Raw genomic sequence first — 22404 nt, forward strand, 5'->3', positions numbered from 1 at the left:
TGTACATCTCTTGCGAAAACTTTTGCTGGTTTTAAAGGCCAGCTGCTTCACTCAGTGTTGTGTTATGGGCTGTGTGAACCATGCTGTTACCAGTTTGCCCATTTTACCAGTAGCTGGCTTAAAACTTAAAAAGTGCTATTGTGTTTCTAGTGGTATGTTTTGTATTCAAAAATCTGTGTGCTTAGTTAAGGGTAAACTATTATATAGTGTAAACAAATCCCAGTTGTGCAGCTGACATCTGGTAGTCAGCAGCTGCATACCTACACTTTAGCTGGGTCTTTAGTGGCTGTCTTATTTAGAAGAGGAGAAATTGTAGGTAGCATCTAAATCTGTTGAACAACAGCCCTGATTATAGGCAGAGTTAGGAAAAGAGACTGATAAAATGGTAAAGCTCTAACATAATTCTACTACAGCCCATTCTGTGCCAAGTTCTCTCTTTTCTTCATGTTGCCTGGGTAAATACTGTATAAAGCAGTGTTGTAAATCTCCAGATACCTCTCTTTTTTTTTTTTTTTTTTTTTTTCTACTGTAACTTCCATCAGTTTTTTCTTTTATTGTAAAGAGTATGGTCTGCGGTTGGCAAGTCATATATTTGTGAAAGAAATATCACAGGATAGCCTGGCAGCAAGAGATGGCAATATCCAGGAAGGAGATGTTGTACTGAAGGTACAGTATATGGTGGTAGGGGTTGTTCAAAGGCAAAACTCATTGATAGAACTCTGCTTAGAATTGGCTCTGTCAACAACTTGATTATAGTTAATAGAAGCTGTGTCACTTTTCATGAAATAATTTCAAAGATCAAATTTAATATAAATCAACCTCTCTAAGGAAAGGAAAATTACTAAGCCTTTTTGGTATTATTCCCTAAGCTTTAGTCAGACAAATAATGCCCACTGTAAATACATAATAAAGACTATTTGAAAAAGTACGAAGCTTTGCTTAGTTACAAGTAAAATGTTGTGGATTAATTTTTTGTGCCCCATCCCTGGCAGTGTCCAAGGCAAGCGGATGGGGCTTTAAGCAGCCTGGTCTAGTGAGAGGTGTCTCTGCCCATGGTAAGGTGGTTGGAACTGGATGGTCTTTGAGGTCCCTTCCAACTCAGCCCATTCTTTGATTTTTAATTTATACTAACAATTTTTATTTTAAGATAGTGCTGTGGATGTGTTGGTGAAGGAAAATGGACCATTCCTTGCTCTGTTGAGTATAGCAGTACTGGTTCAAAAAACATAACTAATCTTTTACAAGTTTTGTATTAGTGGTAGAAGCTTTGACTTTGAAAGTTGAAAATAATTTTCTATATTATGCAATATTTTGGATGAGCCCAATGGTCTTCCACTATATTATGGTAATTTGGTAAATATTTAACTATTTCTAGATATTATCAGACAGAACACCACTATTTTTGCTGGAGATTCACTGGGGTTTTTTTAGTAAGTTTATATCTGTTCTTTTTTCCCGCTCTATTCCAGATAAATGGCACAGTGACGGAAAATATGTCCTTAGCAGATGCCAAAACATTAATAGAAAGGTCAAAAGGCAAATTGAAGATGGTTGTTCAGCGAGATGAACGAGCCACACTGTTGAATGTCCCCGATCTTTCTGACAGTATTCATTCTGCTAATGCTTCAGAAAGAGATGGTGAGTATAAAAACTTGATTTCTAAAGAGAAAGAATTCCTTGTGTTGTCAAGATGTGAAATACCTAAGTGGGATGAGAGGGTGGGGAGGAGAAAGAGTTAGGAATAAGATTGTAATATGGGTAAATTTTTGTTTGAATGTGAATGAAATCCACACCTCCAAAAACCGTGGAGAAAAAGATACAGTCCCTATTCTTGTGGCTGTTCTTTCAGGAATATTAAGTTCGGTTTTTCTGTAATAATAAGCATAGATTTAACATCTTCATAAAAATTCTCTGCAAAAGCTTATTCCCATTTGAGCAGGTCACACCACCATTTAAATTACAATCATTTCATGAAAAAACAACTTTTATTTAACAGACATTTCAGAAATTCAGTCGCTGGCATCAGATCATTCCAACCGATCACATGACAGGCCCCGCCGCAGTCGTTCACGATCTCCTGACCAGAGGTCAGAGCCTTCAGACCATTCCAGACATTCTCCACAGCAGCCCAGCAACGGCAGGTGATGGCAGCATTGTATTATTTTTAAATCAACTATTTAATGTAACATATAAGTTGTAGGAGTGCTTGGATTTATATGGTGTAACGAATGTGAAGCAGAACTATGGAAGCAGTAATATGGCATTCTTTGTCTCAAGAGATGCAGATGATAATGATCCAGATATTTTAGACTTGAGGAGGAAATGAACCTTTCTTTAGTGTTACACCTTTTTTAAACATAGTCATAGAGCATGGCTGTATGAATGATAATGTAAGTTTGATAGCAATATGTGTTATTGAATAATATGTAGTTGTATTTTGGTTTTAGAAAGCAGTTAGCTGTGAGGAGATTTGAGATGACCTGTAGCACAGTTCCTGTTGCATGTCCAGCCTGGGTAAACTTGTTGAAATCTTGCTTTGTTTAGGCATAGGGATTATCTTATGTTTCTAAATACATTTAGTTCCTACAAAACAAGGTGTATTGCACAGCAGGTTTAGCTTTTACACTCTAATTTTTAATATTTGAACTTGGTAATGGAACATTGATTATAATTCTTCAGTACATAAGTCTAATTTTATTTGAATTCAGATATAAGTAGTGTACTGTATGGTTTGGAGTTTTTTCTCCTGCCATATGAAACTTTAGTCCTGAATAAAAAATCTGCCCGGTTTTGGATTTCTGCAGTTTGTAAATAGACATTCTAATTGATTGATATAGGTTTCACTGTTGGATTTCAGATTCTACTAAATATTTGTAAGAGAAAAGTTTATCTTCTGACTGCTCATATATGATAGAGCAGAAGTTAGACTTGATTTGTGCAAATTCCAAATTCAGAGCCTCCATCTGAAGATTTTTAGATGCTGCTCAAAAACTCTGAGAAAACAAATTGCAGCTGGCTGTTTCATAAAAGATATGCCTGATTGCTTATTAATAAAATTTGGTTTGCCCAAGGGGAAAATATCACTTACACCTTCAAGGCTTTTAGAGTCTTTTAAAGATAATAAAACTGCAAGAGGGATTGTACCTGCATGTGCACCTGCTTGGGGTTATGGGTTACAGACATTTTTGCTTCTCTTGTTCAGAGGGACCACAAGGCATGAAAGCTTGTTTTCCAGTAGGAACCCCATTAATGGGAAAAACCTGAAAGCAAGTTCCCAGAGGCAGGGCTTTGATTGTGGAGGTTGTGAGATCTCTGTCATATTTAAAAGCTCTATGTCTTGATGTGCATTTCTAGTCTAGGCTGATAGGGTTTGTGGAGGGAGAAACAAAAAAATCTATCAGAACTGTAACTATGACTGACTTAGCTTAGTGTTAGTGCTTTCCTGTCCTACTGCAGTGACTTAGGTAGATGGTCACTTCCTCCCTGTAGACCAAACTGTTGGAAGAATTAAATCCTCCCTGAAGGGAACTTTGAAGTTATCTCAACTCTGAATGCATCCGTTATATCTTCTTTATGAGCAAGAGCTACTTTGGCATGACTTGACTTCCTGTGCGACGTGTCCCTTTCAAGATCAGAAAATCTGGGCCCTGAGCCATGTAAAGAAAAATGTGTTGAGAGCAACTTCTCTTTGCAGTGGTTGTTTGTGCAAGTTTAAATCTACTATAAGATCAAATTAGTTGTTAACTGCTTATTCTTTTTTTAATTTGGTGGAAAATCTGGAGGAAGAAAAAGGCTTGAGAACGAGCTGAGGAAGAAATGTGCAAAAAGTCTTCCAACTAAGCTTAAGGAGGATGTTAAAAATGTATTGAAGATAATGAGTCTTTATTTAGACACTGTTCTGCCAAGTGTTTGTATGTTAATGAGGAGGGAAATTCCAGGGGAATCCTCTTAGTCCTATCATACAAGCTTAAGTACAGACTGACATTTCTGGGTGAGCACTAGAGTACAGAAATCTGCTAACAGATCTGCTTCAGTGTTGCTTTGGGGTCTGACAGGGTCTTTAATGTTGTTCACCTTTCAGTATTCCACACTGGTATGTACATCAGGCTGCTTGCAATGCTCCTGGATATAGAGTTTCCATAACAATTGCTGTTTGATCATTCTGTCAAAGCATTAAATAGCACTTTAGTTTTCTTTAGTCTAAAGAAAATTCACAGATCTCTCTTGAACAGTCTTTTTAAAACTCAAATTCTAAAACTTTTTTTCTTAACTTATTAACAGAAAGGGCTAATTTTGCTTTGTGTAACGTATAAAGAGTTGTACTTAAAAAGTTTGAATGAGTAAAAGAAGTCTCTGCGCCTAAGCTGGAGAGTTGCTCAGGACAAGTATCACATATCCTTTCTAAGCTATCTGGTCCTACTGCTGGCACTAAGAAGTTGTTGAGCTAGGTAAGCTTTTTGACCCATCCTAGAGACTGGGATTTATAGCCAGGTGCTGCCAAACCTGCCGGACTCTATCTCTGGACTGCCCTTTACTAATTGAAAGAACTCCTGCTTGGGAACTCTGTCTCCTATGCTGACTTCCTCACCTAGATATTGGAATAGCAAAAGCATCATCTGATATGTTTAACACTTCAGCCCCAGCAAGAAAGCTGTGGTAGCTTGAAGAAACCACTGTAGAGGTCATCATTATTTCTGGAAGGATGAAGCTGACTTCTGTAATACCCTTGTCAATTTATATGTGGCACGAGAGATTGGATATTCTGTCCATTTTCAAAACAAGCTGAAAAACTAGGATATAAGATAAAAATCAGGCCTATTTTGGATGTCCTTAGGAAGATGCTACTTTGCTCTTAGTCTTTTCATGCTAAACAGTTTGAGATGTGCTGAAAACACATTTGGGAAGAGCTTATGAGTTCATATTTTCTGTAATTTTCTGTAGAGACAAACATTATGTGTTGCAGGCCATCTCTTGTTCTGCAGTAATAGCCACAGTGGATGGCACTAACATGTAGCTGATTGCATTTTGTAATTTAAAAATGTTTCCGTTAAACACAATTTAAAAAAATGTCAGGGAGAGGAAGTGAGGTAAAGGGGGCCCTGACACAGCACAGATGTTAAACAAGTGTGTCACAGTGCACACAGGGAACTACACTTTCATCTCTTGGGAAGTGCAGCTGTCAGTTTTTAACAAGTGACCCTCACCTGGAACCAGTGGTGGCATCAAGTTGTTTCCTGTATCATCTTGTAATGTGAACTATTCAGAGCTTACTGGCCAGTTTAAGCAAAGTCAAGGAAAAAATCTACTCCCTGCTTCTCTGATGTTTCCTTTTTGTTCTATCAGCTTTTTCCCATTTAAACTTTCGTGTCTTGGGTAGAGTAGACCTGACCTTTTGCAGGCATTTGAGTTGGCAGGGTGTGTTTGCCTACACACATGGCAGCAGCCCAGGAACCTGTTGCTTCAGATACTTTCCTGACTGTTTTTTGCTGTGCCCTCAGTGTCTGTATTTTAGTTACTGTTCTTGAGAGCTTCCACATTTACATGGTCTTGATGTATGCAGGAATCAAAGCAGCGTTAAATTACACTGGGTTTGGACTGTGTAGAGGAAATGGAAAATGAGTTTTGTCTTTGTGTAGTAACTGCAGTACTTTCTGCCTTAATTTTAAAGCAAAACAGGTATTATTACTTTGGAATAATGGTGCTTTGAAATGCTAGGAGATGCTTGGAAGCAGGTAGAGAGGGCTCATGGGGAAATTTATTGTAGTATCTCCTTAACGAGTGCTCATTACCCAGAAATCTTTGGGGAGTAGTATTAGTTGCAGCTTACAGTATTACAGAACTTCTCTGTTTCTAGGACACTTAGCATGCATTTAAATAGCTAAATACATGTGTCTGTTTTTAACAAGCCAGGAACTATTTTCAAGGGAATGAACAGTGCAGTCATGTTTTAGTCTGGTACTGTGTATCTTAAGCACCTAAACTGGAAATCCAAAAGAGGAATAAGAAAACTTCTATCAGCAGTATTTAGGAATGAAGTAGAAGGATAAATGCTTACTCTTCATTTTGTTACACATAGTTTTAGCATCTTTTTAATCAACTGTGGAAGCCTCCAAAAGGGACTTTATCTGGATAAAAAAGGCATAAATAGGGATTTTTAAACTTGAACTACTGTGCTTGTTTTTATCAATGACTTACAACAAGACTGTTGTTTATAATGCAAGAATGCTTCTGTCTTCAGTTTGTTGTGGTGATTGGAGTACTTTTTTGTATTCTGTTTTGTTTAGCTGCCTTTGGGCACATGGTTTTGAAACTGGCAGAAGAATGCACGGAGAAGTTGTAGTATGTCTTGACTGAATAGCTAAGCTTTGTTTCTTGAATTTTAAACTTCATTTTGCTTCGGGAAAGCCCATTCTGCTTGTGTTTCGATTTTTGTAATTTCTTTTATTTTTTACTGCACATCTTGGATGAGCAGACTTGCTGGAATCTGTTTCCTGAAGTCGTATTTGCAACTCTTGAAGTATCATTTCTGATTAGGATCTTAACAGTCTTAACTCTGTATGATGGGATTTTGATCCGTTTGTGCTTTATGGGCAGTGATGCTCATTATTGCCCAGTAGCGCCATCTAGCTGTTGGTAGTGCAGAACTGCTATCTCTTTCCCTCCAGTACAGACCTCTCTGTTATGACAGCAGATGAGCTTGCACCTACTGACTAAGCCATTGTTATCCTTGAGAAAATACCTTTTCCCCCCATTCTTGGCAATTCAGTCTGGTATTATATAAAAGGCTGGTGTTTGTGTCTGTTTATTTCAAATATCCTTTATATCCTTGCTTATTTGCCAACTCCCAGGAAGAAAATTTTTCTTTTCTAGCTCATTATTAATATTCATCTGTTCCAACCCTATTAAATTATTTACTGTTCATCAGATAGCAGTGTAGTGGTTAACATTTCAACATGCAGCACATGTTCAGTTCTGCTGTGGTACAGCTGGTAGCTGTAGCTCAATACAACAGTAAAAGAACACCTGATCTTTTGAACTCAAGGAATAGAAATTATGTTCTTTAGAATTTTCCTTGCTTTCATAATTTAAAAACAAGAACTTTCTTGAACTTGTCTTAAATTCCTTCAGTTTATACACCCAGGTGTGTGCAAGAAACACATAAGAAGCAGCAAATTGTCTTTTGACTAAAATGCGTGGATGAGAAGCACTCCCATCTTGTAATAGCTGTGGATTGAAGGCCTCATCTTCTCTGAGATGAGAAATGAGGGACATGTTTGTATGGGCCTTGGCAAGGCTTTGCAAAGGTAAAAGGTGCCACACCAGCAGCACTTGTGTTTCAGAGCAGCTGACACACAAAGGAGCAGATAAATTAGCTTGGTCACAGCAAAGCCTAAGAACTAAGTCTCAAAATCCATGTTTTCTATAGGAAGGGGTGAGAAAAAGACCTTTTTAATGGATTTTCTTCCTTTCTTCCCTTAGCTTCTCACTTCCTTATATATCAACATAAAGCACATGTGTGTGACTTGTGTGCTTGAAGCAGAGAGCCGTCTCTGTCACCATGTGCTGCTGCTTTCTCAACAGCCATATCTAGGGAAGTCCTTTGTTAATGTGAAATTAGGGACAAAACACTTGGATTTAGAAGTGGTAAAAATTATTAATAAAGTGATAGTCTAAGAACAAAACCATCTGAAATAGCAATGGTGATACCCTCAGCTTGATGAATGAAAGTACTTAGTCTTAGTAGACTGAGATCATAGAAGCAGTTCTGTATGCAGAGTGGAATCTTTTTTTCTAATATAGTCATCGAAGCAGAGAAGATGAGAGAATAACTAAACCAGGAGCTGTCTCTACACCTGTAAAGAATGCAGATGATATTTCTAAAACTGTGGAAGAGGTGACAGTTGAAAGAACTGAAAAACAAACTCCACCACTCCCAGGTAAAATTATTAAAATATATTAATTATGCATGTTGTTGAGAATGGATGACCAGTAAAGACTTAATGCTCTTGCATATTTGTGGAATGACTTTCAAGTCTTAAAACAGATGAGGTCCTAATTATTTTTATTTCTGAATACAGTCTTTGTAACCATAATGCCATTTATATCTTAAGAATTTTGGTCCTGAAAACCTAAGTTGTGGGGTCTGTCATTATATAGGGGTCAGATTTCAGTGTTTAGGGTTGTAGTTATAAGTGATGGTTGTAAAGAGTTTTGTACTGATTTCTCAGGCAAGGTTAAAATCTGTAATTTATTTTCTGAGTGTTCAGCAGTAAGTGTGTTCTTATGGGTTACTGTAGCAGACTATATTTGTAACAAGGTTGTAGTTAAGCCTGTTTAGAACTACTGTTCCCAAGATACAACTCAAAACAATCCAAAATGCTTTGTTCATGTAGCACTTAACTACAGTCATGGACCAAGAAGGCAGGTGAACAAATGCAGTACAGCTAATAAAACCAGAACAAAATCTCATTCCTTTTTCCCAAAAGGGAAGGATAAACTAAATGGCAGCAGATAAAAGCCAGATGGTGTAAAAAAGGGAAAAAAACCCAAAAATCAAACAAACAACCCAATCAACCAAAAAAAACCCAACAAAAGATGATACAGGACACTATTCCAGGCAGGCTGGCACTTAACAAGATTTTTGTTTACAGAATGAGGCATTTCAGTGAAATTACGAGTGGAGAAAGGAGCTGTGCAGATGTTTTAGAGGGAGCTGTTCTTGAAAGGCTAGGTGCAATGAGAGAAAGCACAGTCAGGCTTGAAAATATTTGAGGACCTAAGGGATAAGCAGTGACACTTTAGCATGTAGTAGTCAGTAGATTAGTGAAGAACTGGAAAGGTTATGATCTTGATAGACTCTGAAAGATCTTGAAAGTAAGAACAGTAGGTTTTCTGATACAGCAGCCATTATTAAAAAGATTGTCATAGGAGGTGACCTTTTACAGCAGTGTTATGAAGAGAGGCAAGTGAAGTAATTTATATTTGCCAAGACAGAAAAGGATGTGGTAGTGAGATTAGAAAGATGAATTCTGCATTTCTGTAAGATACTGAAGATTAGTGATTGGCATAATACAAATCCAGCCAAATAGGAGACCCTTAAGATGGTTCTTAATCCAAAACAATGTACTGATAACTGGTCTGAGGGACTAGCAAGCGATAGTGTGGGGATTTTGTTGGTTGGTGGCGAAGGAGCAGTGTTTTATTCCTGCATGAATGGGAAGAGGCACGTGGGGATACTTAGTTTGGGTGGAAGGAGTTGTAGGCCAGTACATAAAACTAATATTTAAATTAATGTCTTCAGGTAAAATTAACTTGCCATAATATATAGTCTGAGATAAAGAAGTGTAGCAAAGGGCATAAACCTTTAATAGCCTCACAGAAAGCTCTAGGGAAATGAGGATCTAAGACTGTAATGAAAATGTTAGAGAGGTTATTGGCAGAATCTATGACAGTTTGCTGCTCAGACTAAGGGCAAGGGCAAGATGACTGTCACAACTGATTGTGTCAAAGAAGGGTGGGAGAAGAGTATTGGTTTGGAGGGATCATCAGAGGCTTAGCCTAGGAAAGGTTCTTTAAAGACTTACAGGAAAATACTATGTTACTCTATGGGAAGGACCAGAGTCACATTAGAAAAAGGTATAATTACCCAATTGTTTCCTGAAATTCCCAATTTCAAACTAGTCTGTTCAGTGATTTGAAGGGAAGATGACACACTTGTTGGTAAGATCAGGAGTATTAGACTAGTTCAAAGTCAGCCTTTTTTGAAATCAAATGTTTTCCAGTGTGCAAAGATAAGCCTTATATTAATTCTTGTAACATGACCAAGCCTGTATCTGAGAAGAGCCCCTACTAGTGCTGAGGGAAGCCTGCAGTGCAGTAACTCCAGAGAAGCTCTGCAGCAAAGCCATAGTAAGTGCATAGCTCTAAGGACTGCCAACTGAACCTCAAGGTATGTATAGTAGATTGAGGTTTTATGGTATTTTCATTTCAAAAATTAAATTCTTGAGTGAAGAGAACCAATGGAAAATGAAGAAGTTAGGTCAGAGAAATCAAGGTTAGAAACAGGAAACGGTTTCTAATTGGTTGAGAGTGGTCTTGGGAGCATGAAGCCTTTTAGTTCTTAGTTTTGCGGTGTTCAGAGTACTTAATGAAGTACAAAGGAAGTTTGGGAATCTTCACTGAAGTAGTAATTAGGCCAGTAATCACACTGCTCTGAATGGCATGATGAGAGTATCTTCTGTTGTTGTGAGTTTTCTAGTATTTCACTTTTAAATGGGTCTAAGTGGGGTAGAGGAAGGCTACTGAAGAAGTCATTAACTAAGTCTTAGCTAAGTTAAACTTCACATTCTCATCTTTAAATGACCAAATGGACATTGGAACTCTTTTGGTATTTTAATAGAACCAAAGCCAGTGTATGCACAAGGAGGTCAGCCAGATGTGGATTTACCAGTCAGTCCATCTGATGGTCCTTTACCCAATTCAACCCATGAAGATGGAATGCTTCGGTAATGTATCTCTGAACTCTATTTGAACCTGCCTGCTCCTTGAGCAAACCAAACTTTTATCCAGGGTGCTCAGTAACCTCTGTATGTGCTCTGATGTCATGTCCAGTATCCTGTCCTCACCCTTCTGTTCACAAATAATAGGATGAAGACACGATTTATTCCTGAGCCTTGTTGGCACTTACATTGTGTAACATACTATTTTAAAGTCTATTTATTTATGTGGAAATTAGCACTTAGAATAATCAACAGGTGAAAAGGATTTGCTGGGTTTATCTCTCCCTGGGTACTCTCACCCCTCCTTTCCTGTCCCCATCTCCAAAGAGAGGAAAGCTACTGTAGTATATTATTTACCCTTCATAATACTTGGAGAGTAATGAACAAAGGTTACTGCAGAAATGTGCAATGTCCCAACATGGAAATAAGTCTACTTCAACTGGGATCTCCCTTATGGACATCAGTGTAGATGAGAATAGATTCTAGTTTGGTTTCACCTCAAATTCATTTTGATCTCTTCAGAGCCAAAATAGATCTGTATGCCAGCACAGCTCTTTAAAAGGAAGAATGTTTTTGGAAGAGAGTGTCAGTGTGTCACATAAACACTGTGAGTGTAAGACAAACAAACCATTCTAAACATGTACATGCAGGTGGGTTATTTTGGAGTGCTGTTATTGAGCATGTTGTAAAGCTGCAGCTGATGAGCAGATAATGGTATATATAGCAATATATTCACTAATTGACTAATGGACAGATTACTTCTTTGCATGTTTCAAATTTACTAGGATATTTTATGTTATTATACCTGTAAGTGGAATATTTTCTAAATTTCTAGGCCAAGCATGAAACTGGTAAAATTCAGAAAAGGAGATAGTGTGGGCTTGCGACTAGCGGGTGGCAACGATGTTGGCATATTTGTAGCTGGTGTTCTGGAAGACAGCCCTGCAGCAAAAGAAGGATTAGAGGAAGGGGACCAGATTCTCAGGGTATGTCAAAACCATTAACATTACAAATGTTTTGCTGTATCAAAGTAGGTTTTCTTTCTGTAGGATTGAATATATTGCCTTTGTAGTTCATACACTTTTTTCTGTATGTATTTATTAGATTACTTACTAGGAGCAAGATCTCTTTTTACTGTACTGTTGCTAGGAAGGTTAGTAGGTTTTTAACATCAAATTATGTAGACTAATTCAGTTGATAAATTTGTTTGATTTCATGCTGGGTGACTAAGTTGTCAGAGGGCTCTGTGGGCTGCTGATGTATATAGGTGCTCCATAGTGAGTATAAAAGGAACAGTTACCTATTATCCTGGAAGCTGTGCTTTTATTGAGAAATAAAGTGAGACTTCAGTGGTACAAGAGGCATCTTGAGATACATGCACTTGGTATTTATGAAATTGAGTAAGAAAAAAATCATAGCAATAGATTCAGATTTTCTATTGTATAATTAAATCTCTGTAATAATGTCATATGCTAAATCAAACTGATTGCTTCATTGATACCAGGTAAATAATGTAGACTTCACAAATATCATCAGAGAAGAAGCTGTCCTTTTTTTGCTTGATCTTCCTAAAGGTGAAGAAGTAACCATTTTGGCACAGAAGAAAAAAGATGGTAAATATTTGTATATTGAAAGTGATGTAGTAGACTGCTTGGAACAGCATTAAAAAGTCTAATGAACAATAACTAACTGCTGGCTTGCGGGAAATTGGCACCTTAGACTATTAAGTTCTTTTGGCTTTGGGACAGGTGGCTACTGCAAATGGAGTAGAGACTGATATGGTGCCAGTATACACACACTCCCACCCCCCTAAACAAACAAACAAATCCCAAATAAAAAACACCTCTTCAGAAATAACCCCTTCCATCTAAGTAAAGTCTTCACATTATTCTTGGAGGAAGTAGAAGAGTCAGTTGTAGTTACACCATTGAAAATGATTGATTATGCTGATGTGTTTGTACATATAAACTTCTTTCCTGAAGATTAATTTCTTCCGGGTTGAGTGAATTAAGCTTGCACTTGAATCAAATTTTTGACTATAAAAGTTGAATTTGTTAGTAGAGTTTACTATAAATAGTTATGCTGCTTAAAATAGAGCAGCTCTGAGACATTAAGGCTTCTTGAAGTAATGTTGCATATTTAGAACAAGGAGAATTAAGGTGAGGCATTGCTTCTTGTAATTCTTGTGAGTGTTATAACATCACTTGAACTTGTATATCACTTGATAGTTTGGAATTTCTTTTCCTTTTTTCAGTTTATCGTCGTATTGTTGAGTCTGATGTAGGGGATTCTTTCTATATCAGAACTCATTTTGAATACGAGAAGGAATCTCCTTATGGACTAAGTTTCAATAAAGGTGAAGTGTTCCGGGTGGTGGATACCCTGTACAATGGCAAACTGGGTTCATGGCTGGCCATTCGAATTGGGAAGAATCATAAGGAAGTGGAAAGAGGTATCATACCTAACAAAAACAGGTACGATCTTGCAATACTTAAATTGCTGATTCAAACCCACAATTTTAAATTGTATCTGTATAATGAATGATTGGACTTCCCCGCAGGACAAAAGTTTATAGAACTGGTTCAGTAAAAAAAAGTGACAAAGTATTAAAACATACTGAAGTAAAATATGTGATCTATGGATTTGCTTTTGACTCTGCACAGTCCATGAATAAACTTTCTTTTCAATACAAGAGACAAGAATATAATAAGTTTTAGAAATGTGATACCAGGCTCAGTAGTTGTCTTGTAGTTCTTAATACAGAAACAACAAAAGCTTGGTTCAGCCAGTGGTAGTGGTTTTTTGAGCGTGTAAGCTTGCGAGTCAGGCATTACTTCAGAAGCTGACTTCTTGGTAACTGGGATTTGTTGTCACCTTAGAGCTGAGCAGCTGGCTAGTGTACAGTACACGCTTCCAAAGACAGCAGGAGGAGATCGAGCAGACTTCTGGAGATTCCGAGGCTTGCGGAGCTCAAAAAGAAATCTCCGGAAAAGCAGAGAAGATCTTTCTGCCCAACCTGTTCAGACAAAGTTTCCTGCCTATGAAAGAGTTGTTCTTCGGGAAGGTATGTCTTTACTCTTACTGGTGCACGTTACAGGTTTGTGTGGTTTGGTTTGGAAAAGCCAATGTAGTTAAGAGTATCTTGCATTTGGTTTAATCAATTGATATATCTTGACTTTTCTTTTTCCTTCAATTCTAGCTGGATTTCTCAGACCTGTAACTATTTTTGGTCCAATAGCTGATGTTGCACGGGAGAAACTTGCTAGAGAAGAACCAGATATCTTTCAAATTGCAAGTAAGTGGGAGATCAGGTTTTTCTGCAGTTAGGAAATAGTCGGCTTTCTTTGGCTAGATAGTTCCTACATTATTACTTTAGTTAATGTATTTAACAAGACATTGACAATATAAAGGAACAGACTAAATGTGAAGTTCTTTCACTACATTGCTGCTGATAATTCTCTGAAGAAATATTAGTTCTATTTATAGCCACCTCAAATTTCATTTTAATTCTGTACCTTATCTTGTTTCTAAGTGCTGTTTTAAGGATGTGATTTTTATGGCCAAAACGGTGGGTAGACTTTCATGTATTATATGTAATCAGAAGTGTCTTCAAGATGAATTGACAACTTGAGCTATGAAATGGTTTGTTTTATCTTAATAAGGGAATGTAGAATATGTTGTAAATTTACAATAGATTTTTACTGTGTCCTCTTTACCAGAAAGTGAACCAAGAGATGCTGGTACTGACCAACGTAGTTCTGGCATTATTCGTCTCCACACTATAAAGCAGATAATTGATAGAGTAAGTCTTTTATTGTCACTGGGCTTTTAACACAAGAAGAGTAAAACTGATAACATGAAGAAAAGTGTTGGGTGTTTTAAATGTAGAATGATAACTTATTGTACTTGCTTTAAGAATAACTTTCTCATCTCTCCATTGATTAATAAAAAAAAACCCACCACCCCTCTCCTTCTCCATATTAATAACTGCAGCCTGGATGTACTCCTAGGCTTTGTTCCAGAGGCTGTTGTCCTCTCTCCATTAAGGCTCTTTTAAGCTGTTTCCTCTTTCATTTAAAGCCATGGTGTGACATTGTAGCTAGAAATGGTTGTTTTATTTATGGAGTTGTTGGTTTTCCCCCACCCCAGTGTACAAATTGATCACTTGACATAATTCCTTCGTGTTAGGACTAAGAGAAAGGGTTCTTCCATCTCCCTCCCTTAATCCTTAAAACTTCTAACATTAGTTCATTATAAGAGGCTCACCTTTTTATTTCCTTACTTAAAACCAAACTGGAAGCCTTTCAGATGCTGAAGTATGAGGGGGCAAAAAAACTCTTAAAGGAGCAAAGTCAGTATACTTCATGCCTGTGTGCTTGATTGCACTGAATGAAAGCTGGCCAAGTTCTGCAGAGTGATTTTTTTTTTTTTTCTTTTAAGGAAAATAGAGGTGTGTAACGGGCCTATGTCTTGTGTTTCAGTCTGGTTTTTTTCCTATTTACAGAATGCTAATAGGAAACTGCTTATTTTTAGTTCAATATCTGCTTACTTTGTGGAAATTTTAAAAAATAGAGTTAAATATTAGAAGTCCTAGAGTTATACAGTTTGTCCTACAGTTCAAAATGTATATGCCTATTTAGGCTGGTATTGGAGTTGTTTGGTTTTTATTATTCTGTTAATGCAAATAGAGGGATTTAAATCAATACTTTGAAACAATGAATTCTGTAAAGGTAATACAAAATCAATTTGTGGACTATGTTAAAAAAATTTCATGTAGTACATAAATGATTCACTTTCTTGCCTCTGTCCTTTTCGTCACAACAGGACAAACATGCTTTATTAGACGTCACTCCTAATGCAGTGGACCGTCTGAATTATGCCCAGTGGTATCCTATTGTAGTGTTCCTCAATCCTGATTCTAAGCAGGGAGTAAAGACCATGAGAATGAGGTTGTGCCCAGAATCACGAAAAAGTGCCAGAAAGCTGTATGAAAGAGCTCACAAGCTCCGCAAAAATAATCACCATCTCTTCACAAGTAAGTAATTAGACAGACTGGATTAGAATTTCTGAGAGGGAAGGGGAGGCAAGATGAGAGAAGCTTCTACCTCCAGAATTTTCTGCAAATGGACCAAGTCAAGCAATGATGGACTTGTTCAGGCTTCCCTATTCAATAACCAGTAGTTAATTGGTGTGTGCATCATTTGCACATGACTGCACAAATGTAAAGCAATCTGAAACATCAAAATGACATTTCTAACAGATCTTGTGGCTTTGCAGGATCATCAGCAAAAATCAAAACCTGAATAAATAGGAAAATTATGTAACTTTATTGTTTTAGCCTGGCTAAACTCAAGCCTCTCTTCACTCTCAGCTACTGTTAATTCAGTGTTTCCTGTGGGATAAAACATCCCAAACTACATCAGGCCTTAAGGTTGCTTTGGTTACTAATGTTTACATTACTATTTAAATCTCATAGTTTTAACCTACCAGTTTATATTGCTTTTATTACTCATGGTACAGATCCTTCTTTTAGTTCTGCAGAAATCATTAAGTCAGACTAATCTACTGTACTTCTAGCTACCATTAACTTGAATTCAATGAATGAAGGATGGTATGGAGCTCTTAAGGAAGCAATTCAGCAACAACAGAACCAGCTAGTGTGGGTTTCAGAAGGAAAGGTAAGAAACAATGTTTGGGGGGAAATGGCAAAACAGTATTCATGAGAGGTTTTCTGTGAAGATCTAAAGCAGTAATGGCTCCTGGTTGTGTGAGCTGCTCAGAACTGATTTGTTGCTTTATTAGAGCACTTACTCTGTTAATGAGAGCTGTATGGTTGTCCTTATGCATGTAGCAGTGTAGTAAGGGAGCATTTGCTCATTGGCACTGTTAACTGGAGGATATATTAATGCTGTGAAGATTTTGTGGGGATTGGATGGGTTTTCATCAAGGGACTTCTGGGTATTTCACTACATGGGTACTCAGGGCTGGGACTGCCTTATGATGGAATGTGTTTTTCATTGTTGTAAAAGCAAGTGGCATATTCACGTTCTCACCTTTCTGAGAACAGTTGTGAGAAAACAGATGTGAAATCACAATTTAGTATTCTGTGTTCCCCACTAAAACTCCACTTACGTTCTCAAGCTGCATGTTACACTATGCACATTAGATCCATCCTCTTGAAGAACTATTATCAAGTGAAGTGCCAACTACAAGTAAGCAAATGATGAATCAGCTATTGCTACAGGTTTCTTAATTAGATCTGAATTAGACCATGGCTCCTTATATGTATCTGCAAAGTAATGATTCTGCTATCATAATACCACTTTAAAGTGCAGCTCTGTATTTTTTCAAGCACTTTGATATCTGTGGACACTGCACTATCCCCCCCTCCCTTACACTGACAGTCCTCTGGCCCCTTAGTAAAATGATTCAAAGAGCTAGGCTGCAAAAAAGTGTTTTAGATATAAGCTTAAGACATTCAGTGATGGAAACCTGATTTCTTGTCCCCTGTGATGTTATTGGTACTGAATTTGATAAAACTTGCACGTTTTACATTGCAAGAAAAAGAGTATTCTCTAAAACGTATTTCAATAAATGCGTACCCTAACTTTGTTTGCCACAGGCAGATGGTGCTACAAGTGATGATCTTGATTTACACGATGACCGCCTTTCTTACCTCTCCGCTCCTGGCAGTGAGTATTCCATGTACAGCACAGACAGCAGACACACGTCTGACTATGAAGACACAGACACAGAAGGGGGTGCTTATACCGATCAAGAACTGGATGAAACTCTGAATGATGAGGTTGGGACTCCTCCTGAATCTGCTATTACACGCTCTTCTGAACCTGTTCGAGAGGATTCTTCTGGAATGCATCATGAGACTCAGACTTATCCTGCTTATGCATCTCAAGCTCAGCCACAGCCAAATCTCAGAATAGACTCTTCAGGATTTAAAGCAACTACTACTCAGCCGGTAAGAAAGTTATTTTATACACTGACTACTATACACTTCAGATTGCAAGTTCTCTTGAACAAGAAATGTCTATTTATGTTCTGCTTACCGGTGTTGTGTGTGCATACAAGAATCTGTCAACAGCAATAATACATTACAATGAACTGGAGAATCAGCTTGCCCTGCCTGTTTTAGTGACTCATTGACAGGAGGGGGATTGAAGTGCCATTCTACTTTGATTAAATGTTTTGCTTTTATAATCCTCAACTTAATGAATTTCTGGAAGTGCTAGTGCATGATACTTTCAGTACATTTCATTCTACATCTAGCTGCATTGGTCAGAGCATCACTTAAATTATTTTAATATAAATCAAAAAGTCATACATTGATTCAATAGCAGTATATTTAAAATATTTTAAACACTTCACAGAAAGCAGAAGCCTCACCTGCAGTCCCTTACCTTTCCCCGTCGCCTGAATCAAACCCTGCAACCTCATCAGCCTCTGCAGTAAATGCTAATGTAAACCTAACTAATGTCAGACTGGAGGAGCCTACTGCTGCTCCTTACAACTCTTACCAACCACAAGCGGGCCCCTTAAGAACACCGAGTACTGAGGGAGCTCATGTAGTACTAAGAGAGCAAGAGCCATCATCCTTATCGCCGCATATAGATCCAGCAAAGGTACCTGTGCCACATTGTTGTGCTGATTTCCTGCTATACATTAAGCTAGCACATGATCTTTGTTTTGCCCTTATTTGAGAATTCCTTCTAATTTTTTTTTCTTCTAAGAGAATCATGCAGGTTACAAAAACCAGTTCATCTGAATTGCTAAGCATCATGTAATGTTTTGTGTGCATGGCTTCAAACTATCCTTTTCACTTCTCAAAAACATGACATTTTTTAAAAGGCTGCATTCTGTATTTTGATTTTACTTATTTATGACTTTCTTAGCTTGTCGACATTCTCCTGTTAATGAGGCCTCGAGAAAAATCTTATTTCCTGAAAATTTAAATTGTGCCAAATTGTTGATCATGAAGTTGAGTCCAGTTTGTTGAGTGACTTTATATACTTCTTCAGTAATGCTAGAACTATCTTAGCATATTTATATATTTCACTTCCACTCTTTCCACATTCTGGAAAAAAGTGCGTGTGCCCCCCTGAACACCAAACCCCAAACATGAGGCTATTACCTTTGTCTTTCTCTTCTAATCTACTTATGTGTTTTTTCTTAAATGTATGACTGAAATGAATCTCTTGATTTACCAAGTTCAGCTTCCTCTGGTTGCAAACATCTGCATCAAATTATTCTGCTTTTGAACAAAATTAAAGCCAATATTTAAAGCTTGGGTTTGTTTAAAATAGTACCTTTCAAATGCAGCTGAAGTTACTCTTCATTTTAGCTGAGAAGTGTCTCTCTCTCTAACAGGTGTACCGAAAGGATCCATACATTAATGAAGAAGCATCCAGACAAAGCTACGTCTTAAAACAGCCAGCAATTAATCACCCAGTACAGAGACAGGAAAGAGACCCGAATCTGATCTATGAATCCCAGGCTCAGTATGCAGAAAAACAACCGAGTAGGGATTATGAACAGTCAACATATAGGTATGACTCTACAAACTATGTAGATCAATTTTCCCGTGGTTATGACCCTCGCCTACATTATGATGACCGTGTGCCTCCCTATGAGGAGCACTGGACATATTATGAGGAGAAACAGCCCTATAACCAAACAAGAACAGTTTATGAAAACCAGCCTCCTAGGGATCTTGATTCCAGACAAAATCTAGAAGAGAGCACAGAACGCAGCTATTACCCAGCACAACCTCGTTTTGAGGAACCCCCTGCAATGAGCTATGATGGCAGACCTCGCTATGAGCATGCACCCAAAAACTTCAGCTTACCACAAGTGCGATACGAAGATCAACACATGGTTGGATACGACACCCATGGTAGATACAAACCAGAAGCTCAGCCATACCAGTCAGCCATATCTCGATCTCCTGAACCCAAGCAGTACTTTGAACCACACGTAAGGGGCTATGAACAAGGTCCTCCTCAAGCTTATAATGCTAAAGCTGGACAATATGAGCCTTCTCATAGCACTTCAGGTGTTTCTCTTCCTCCTCCCCCTTCATCACAAACCAAACCAGAAGTTTTGCCTTCTAACAGTAAACCACTGCCTACACCACCGTCTCTAGCTGAGGAAGAAGAAGATCCAGCCATGAAACCACAGTCTGTGCGAAGTAGGGTTAAGATATTTGAAAGGAGAAGATCCCCATCTTTGGAAAAAATTAAGGATACGAGTGATACATCAACTGTCAAGGTACGTCATTTAGGTTTTTTAGTTCCTGCTTTATTGCTTAATGAGATTGCATTGCAAGAAGTAAAATACTGTCTCAGAAAAAAGCTTTACTGCTTGTGAAATACTGCCTTTTAGCAACTTAAATGTGGTATGTTTTAAATGCAGAAGTTGAACACTTCTTGTGGAAACACTGCCAGGGGTCTTGCTGTACTGAAAACTCATGTAATTCTTCTTTTCCTAGTATTTGTTTTTTCTTTGGGGTAAGGGAAGGTAGTCTTAGTTTTCTTAATCATAAAGTGCTTTATCTAAGTGTTAGAATTTAAGAGAATGTTCTGTGTTTTTCATTACAGCCTCCAGAACTAGCACCTAAGCCTGTACTTGCAAGTGTGAGTGGTCCAAAACCAAGTTCTCAAAGCCAGTATGAGCATGAGAAAACAACCTACAGGTAGATGCACAACTGATTAAATTTAGTTTTCAATACGAGTTTAGAGTATTCAGAAACACATTTTAGTGCTTCAAACTGAAAACTGCAGAGAGGAGTTGGAGTATGTCAGTATGGTTTGTGTGTCAGTAGTAAAGCAGGGCATTAAGTCTGTTCTCATGGGTGTGGTTGCTGGGAGGTGGGGGAAAGATATGATGATTTCTCAGCGGTTTTGAGGAAGAAACTTATTAAATGTCTCTGTTCTACTTTTTTCTATCTTTAACTGAGATAAATTAGAAAGCAAAGCAAAAGGGAAAAGGTAAGGTATAAGGGAAATAAGGTTTTTCTTTCCTTATGGTGTGTCACAGCTATCTAATTTCCATGCAATGTAGGTAAAAAGGCAAGGTGTGCAGTTATAAGTGTTACATGTTCATTGCTTTATTACTAGCTAGATTGTGAAATAGAATTGTAATTCGGGTATTTATGCTTGTTCAACTGGGCGAGGCAACTGTATATTATTATTCTTGGTTAGGGCCCCAGAACCACAGAGACCTCAAGTGAAGCCACCTGAAGATATTGTGCGTTCCAATCATTATGATCCTGAGGAGGATGAGGAGTATTACCGGAAGCAGCTCTCCTACTTCGATCGCAGGAGTTTTGAAAATAAGCCATCGGCGCAGGTTCCTGCCAGCCATCACTCTGAGCCCACCAAACCAATACATTCACAGAATCAGCTGAATTTCAGCAATTATTCTAAGTAAGTTTGGGTTGTTTGGTTCTTTTTATTTGAAAAAGAAGGGGGTGCATATAGGACTAAAACAAATTCTGCCTGTGTTCAATTGAGTTCCAGGGACTTGTGGTAGTGAAATGAAATTTTGTATTCATGAAATCTTGTTTCTCTGTTTAGGTGTAGCTTTAGTTTAAAAACACATACCATAAAGTTTAGTTTTAAACACCACATACCATACATGTGGTGTTTAAAAACACCACAATTTAACTTTTTATTTGGGTAAATTAATCATTTTTGCAAGTATCAGGGCCTCCAACATGTTACTTTAACTTACTACTTACTAGCATACAGTCATAGAGCTGTTGAGGTTGGAAAAGACCGCTAAGATCAAGTCCAACCATAACCCAGCACTTAAAAGTAGTCCCTAAGTGCCACATGTACACATCTTTTCACCTCCAGGGATGGTGACTTCTCCAGTTCCCTGGGCAGCCTGTTCCAATGTCTGATAACCCTTTCAGTAAAGAAATATTTCCTAATATCCAACCTAAACTCCCCTGGCACAATTTGAGGTCACTTTCTCTTGTCCTGTTGCTTCCTACCCAGGAGACGAGGCTGACCCCCCCACCTGGCTAGAGTCTCCTTTTAGCGAGTTGCAGACTGATAATGTCTCTCCTGAGCCTCCTCCAGGCTGAGCCCCCCCAAGCTCCCTCAGCTGCCACTTACAAGACTTTTGCTCCAGACCCTTCTCCAGCTCTATTGGCTTTCTCTGGACCTCAGAGAGGTGCTCCAGCACCTCAGTGTCCTCCTTGTTATGAGATGCCCAGAACTGGACACAGCACTCGGGGTGTGGCCTCACCAGTGCCCAGTACTGAGGGATATCACTGCCCTGCTCCTGTTGTCACAGCATTGCTGGTACAGGCCAGGTGCCATTGGCCTTCTTGGCCACCTGGGCACACCTGGCTCATGTTCAGCTGCTGTTGACCAGAACCTCCAGGGCCTTCTGCAGCTTTCCAGCCCCTTTGCCCCAGCCTGTGGCACTGCAGGGGTTGGTGTGAGCCAAGGGCAGGACCTGGCACTTGGCCTAGTTGAACCTCATGCAGTTGGCATCAGCCCACTGATCCAGCCTGTCCAGATCCCTCTGCAGAGCTTTCCTACCCTCCAGCAAATCAACACCCTCACTTAATTTGGAGTCACCTGTGAACTTACTGGTGGGGTGCTCTCAATCCCCTCATCAAGATCACTGATTGTGTTCTGTTTATGATCATCTACAGGATATAACAAAGTATTTTCTTAGTCTAATACAGTAGTGCTTACACATCTTTCAAAGGAAAGGTTTTGGTTTACTCTGGTTCTTCATGCATTTGTTCTTGTGCACGTTAGCCATGCTTGACATTAGGAAACTGAGCCTTTAGGGAATATTACTGAGGCCAGAATTTAATCTGTTGATGGAAACATCTGTTTCCTGTATTGTTTTGCTTCCTTGATTTGGAACA

General features: G+C 38.4%; 1 protein-coding gene across 5 annotated transcripts in view; it reads left to right on the top strand.

Moving 5' to 3' along the window:
* TJP1 (tight junction protein 1) overlaps window positions 1-22404 on the top strand; it is a 67563-nt gene that overhangs the window by 33993 nt on the left and 11166 nt on the right. For 3 of the 5 annotated variants that reach the window (XM_069026003.1, XM_069026004.1, XM_069026005.1), the window contains exons 6-23: window positions 563-666; window positions 1470-1638; window positions 1997-2141; window positions 7801-7937; window positions 10400-10505; window positions 11335-11485; window positions 12004-12112; window positions 12754-12973; window positions 13379-13563; window positions 13699-13794; window positions 14219-14301; window positions 15324-15534; window positions 16077-16177; window positions 17122-17475; window positions 17885-18136; window positions 18882-19781; window positions 20111-20205; window positions 20714-20938. In XM_069026003.1, coding sequence (XP_068882104.1) covers window positions 563-666; window positions 1470-1638; window positions 1997-2141; window positions 7801-7937; window positions 10400-10505; window positions 11335-11485; window positions 12004-12112; window positions 12754-12973; window positions 13379-13563; window positions 13699-13794; window positions 14219-14301; window positions 15324-15534; window positions 16077-16177; window positions 17122-17475; window positions 17885-18136; window positions 18882-19781; window positions 20111-20205; window positions 20714-20938 — 3643 coding nt within the window. The remainder of the gene's footprint in view (window positions 1-562; window positions 667-1469; window positions 1639-1996; window positions 2142-7800; window positions 7938-10399; window positions 10506-11334; window positions 11486-12003; window positions 12113-12753; window positions 12974-13378; window positions 13564-13698; window positions 13795-14218; window positions 14302-15323; window positions 15535-16076; window positions 16178-17121; window positions 17476-17884; window positions 18137-18881; window positions 19782-20110; window positions 20206-20713; window positions 20939-22404) is intronic. The other 2 variants (XM_069026006.1, XM_069026007.1) reach the window with 1 other exon arrangement.

The sequence above is a fragment of the Aphelocoma coerulescens genome, chromosome 10 (assembly GCF_041296385.1).
Source record: "Aphelocoma coerulescens isolate FSJ_1873_10779 chromosome 10, UR_Acoe_1.0, whole genome shotgun sequence".
NCBI lineage: Eukaryota > Metazoa > Chordata > Aves > Passeriformes > Corvidae > Aphelocoma > Aphelocoma coerulescens.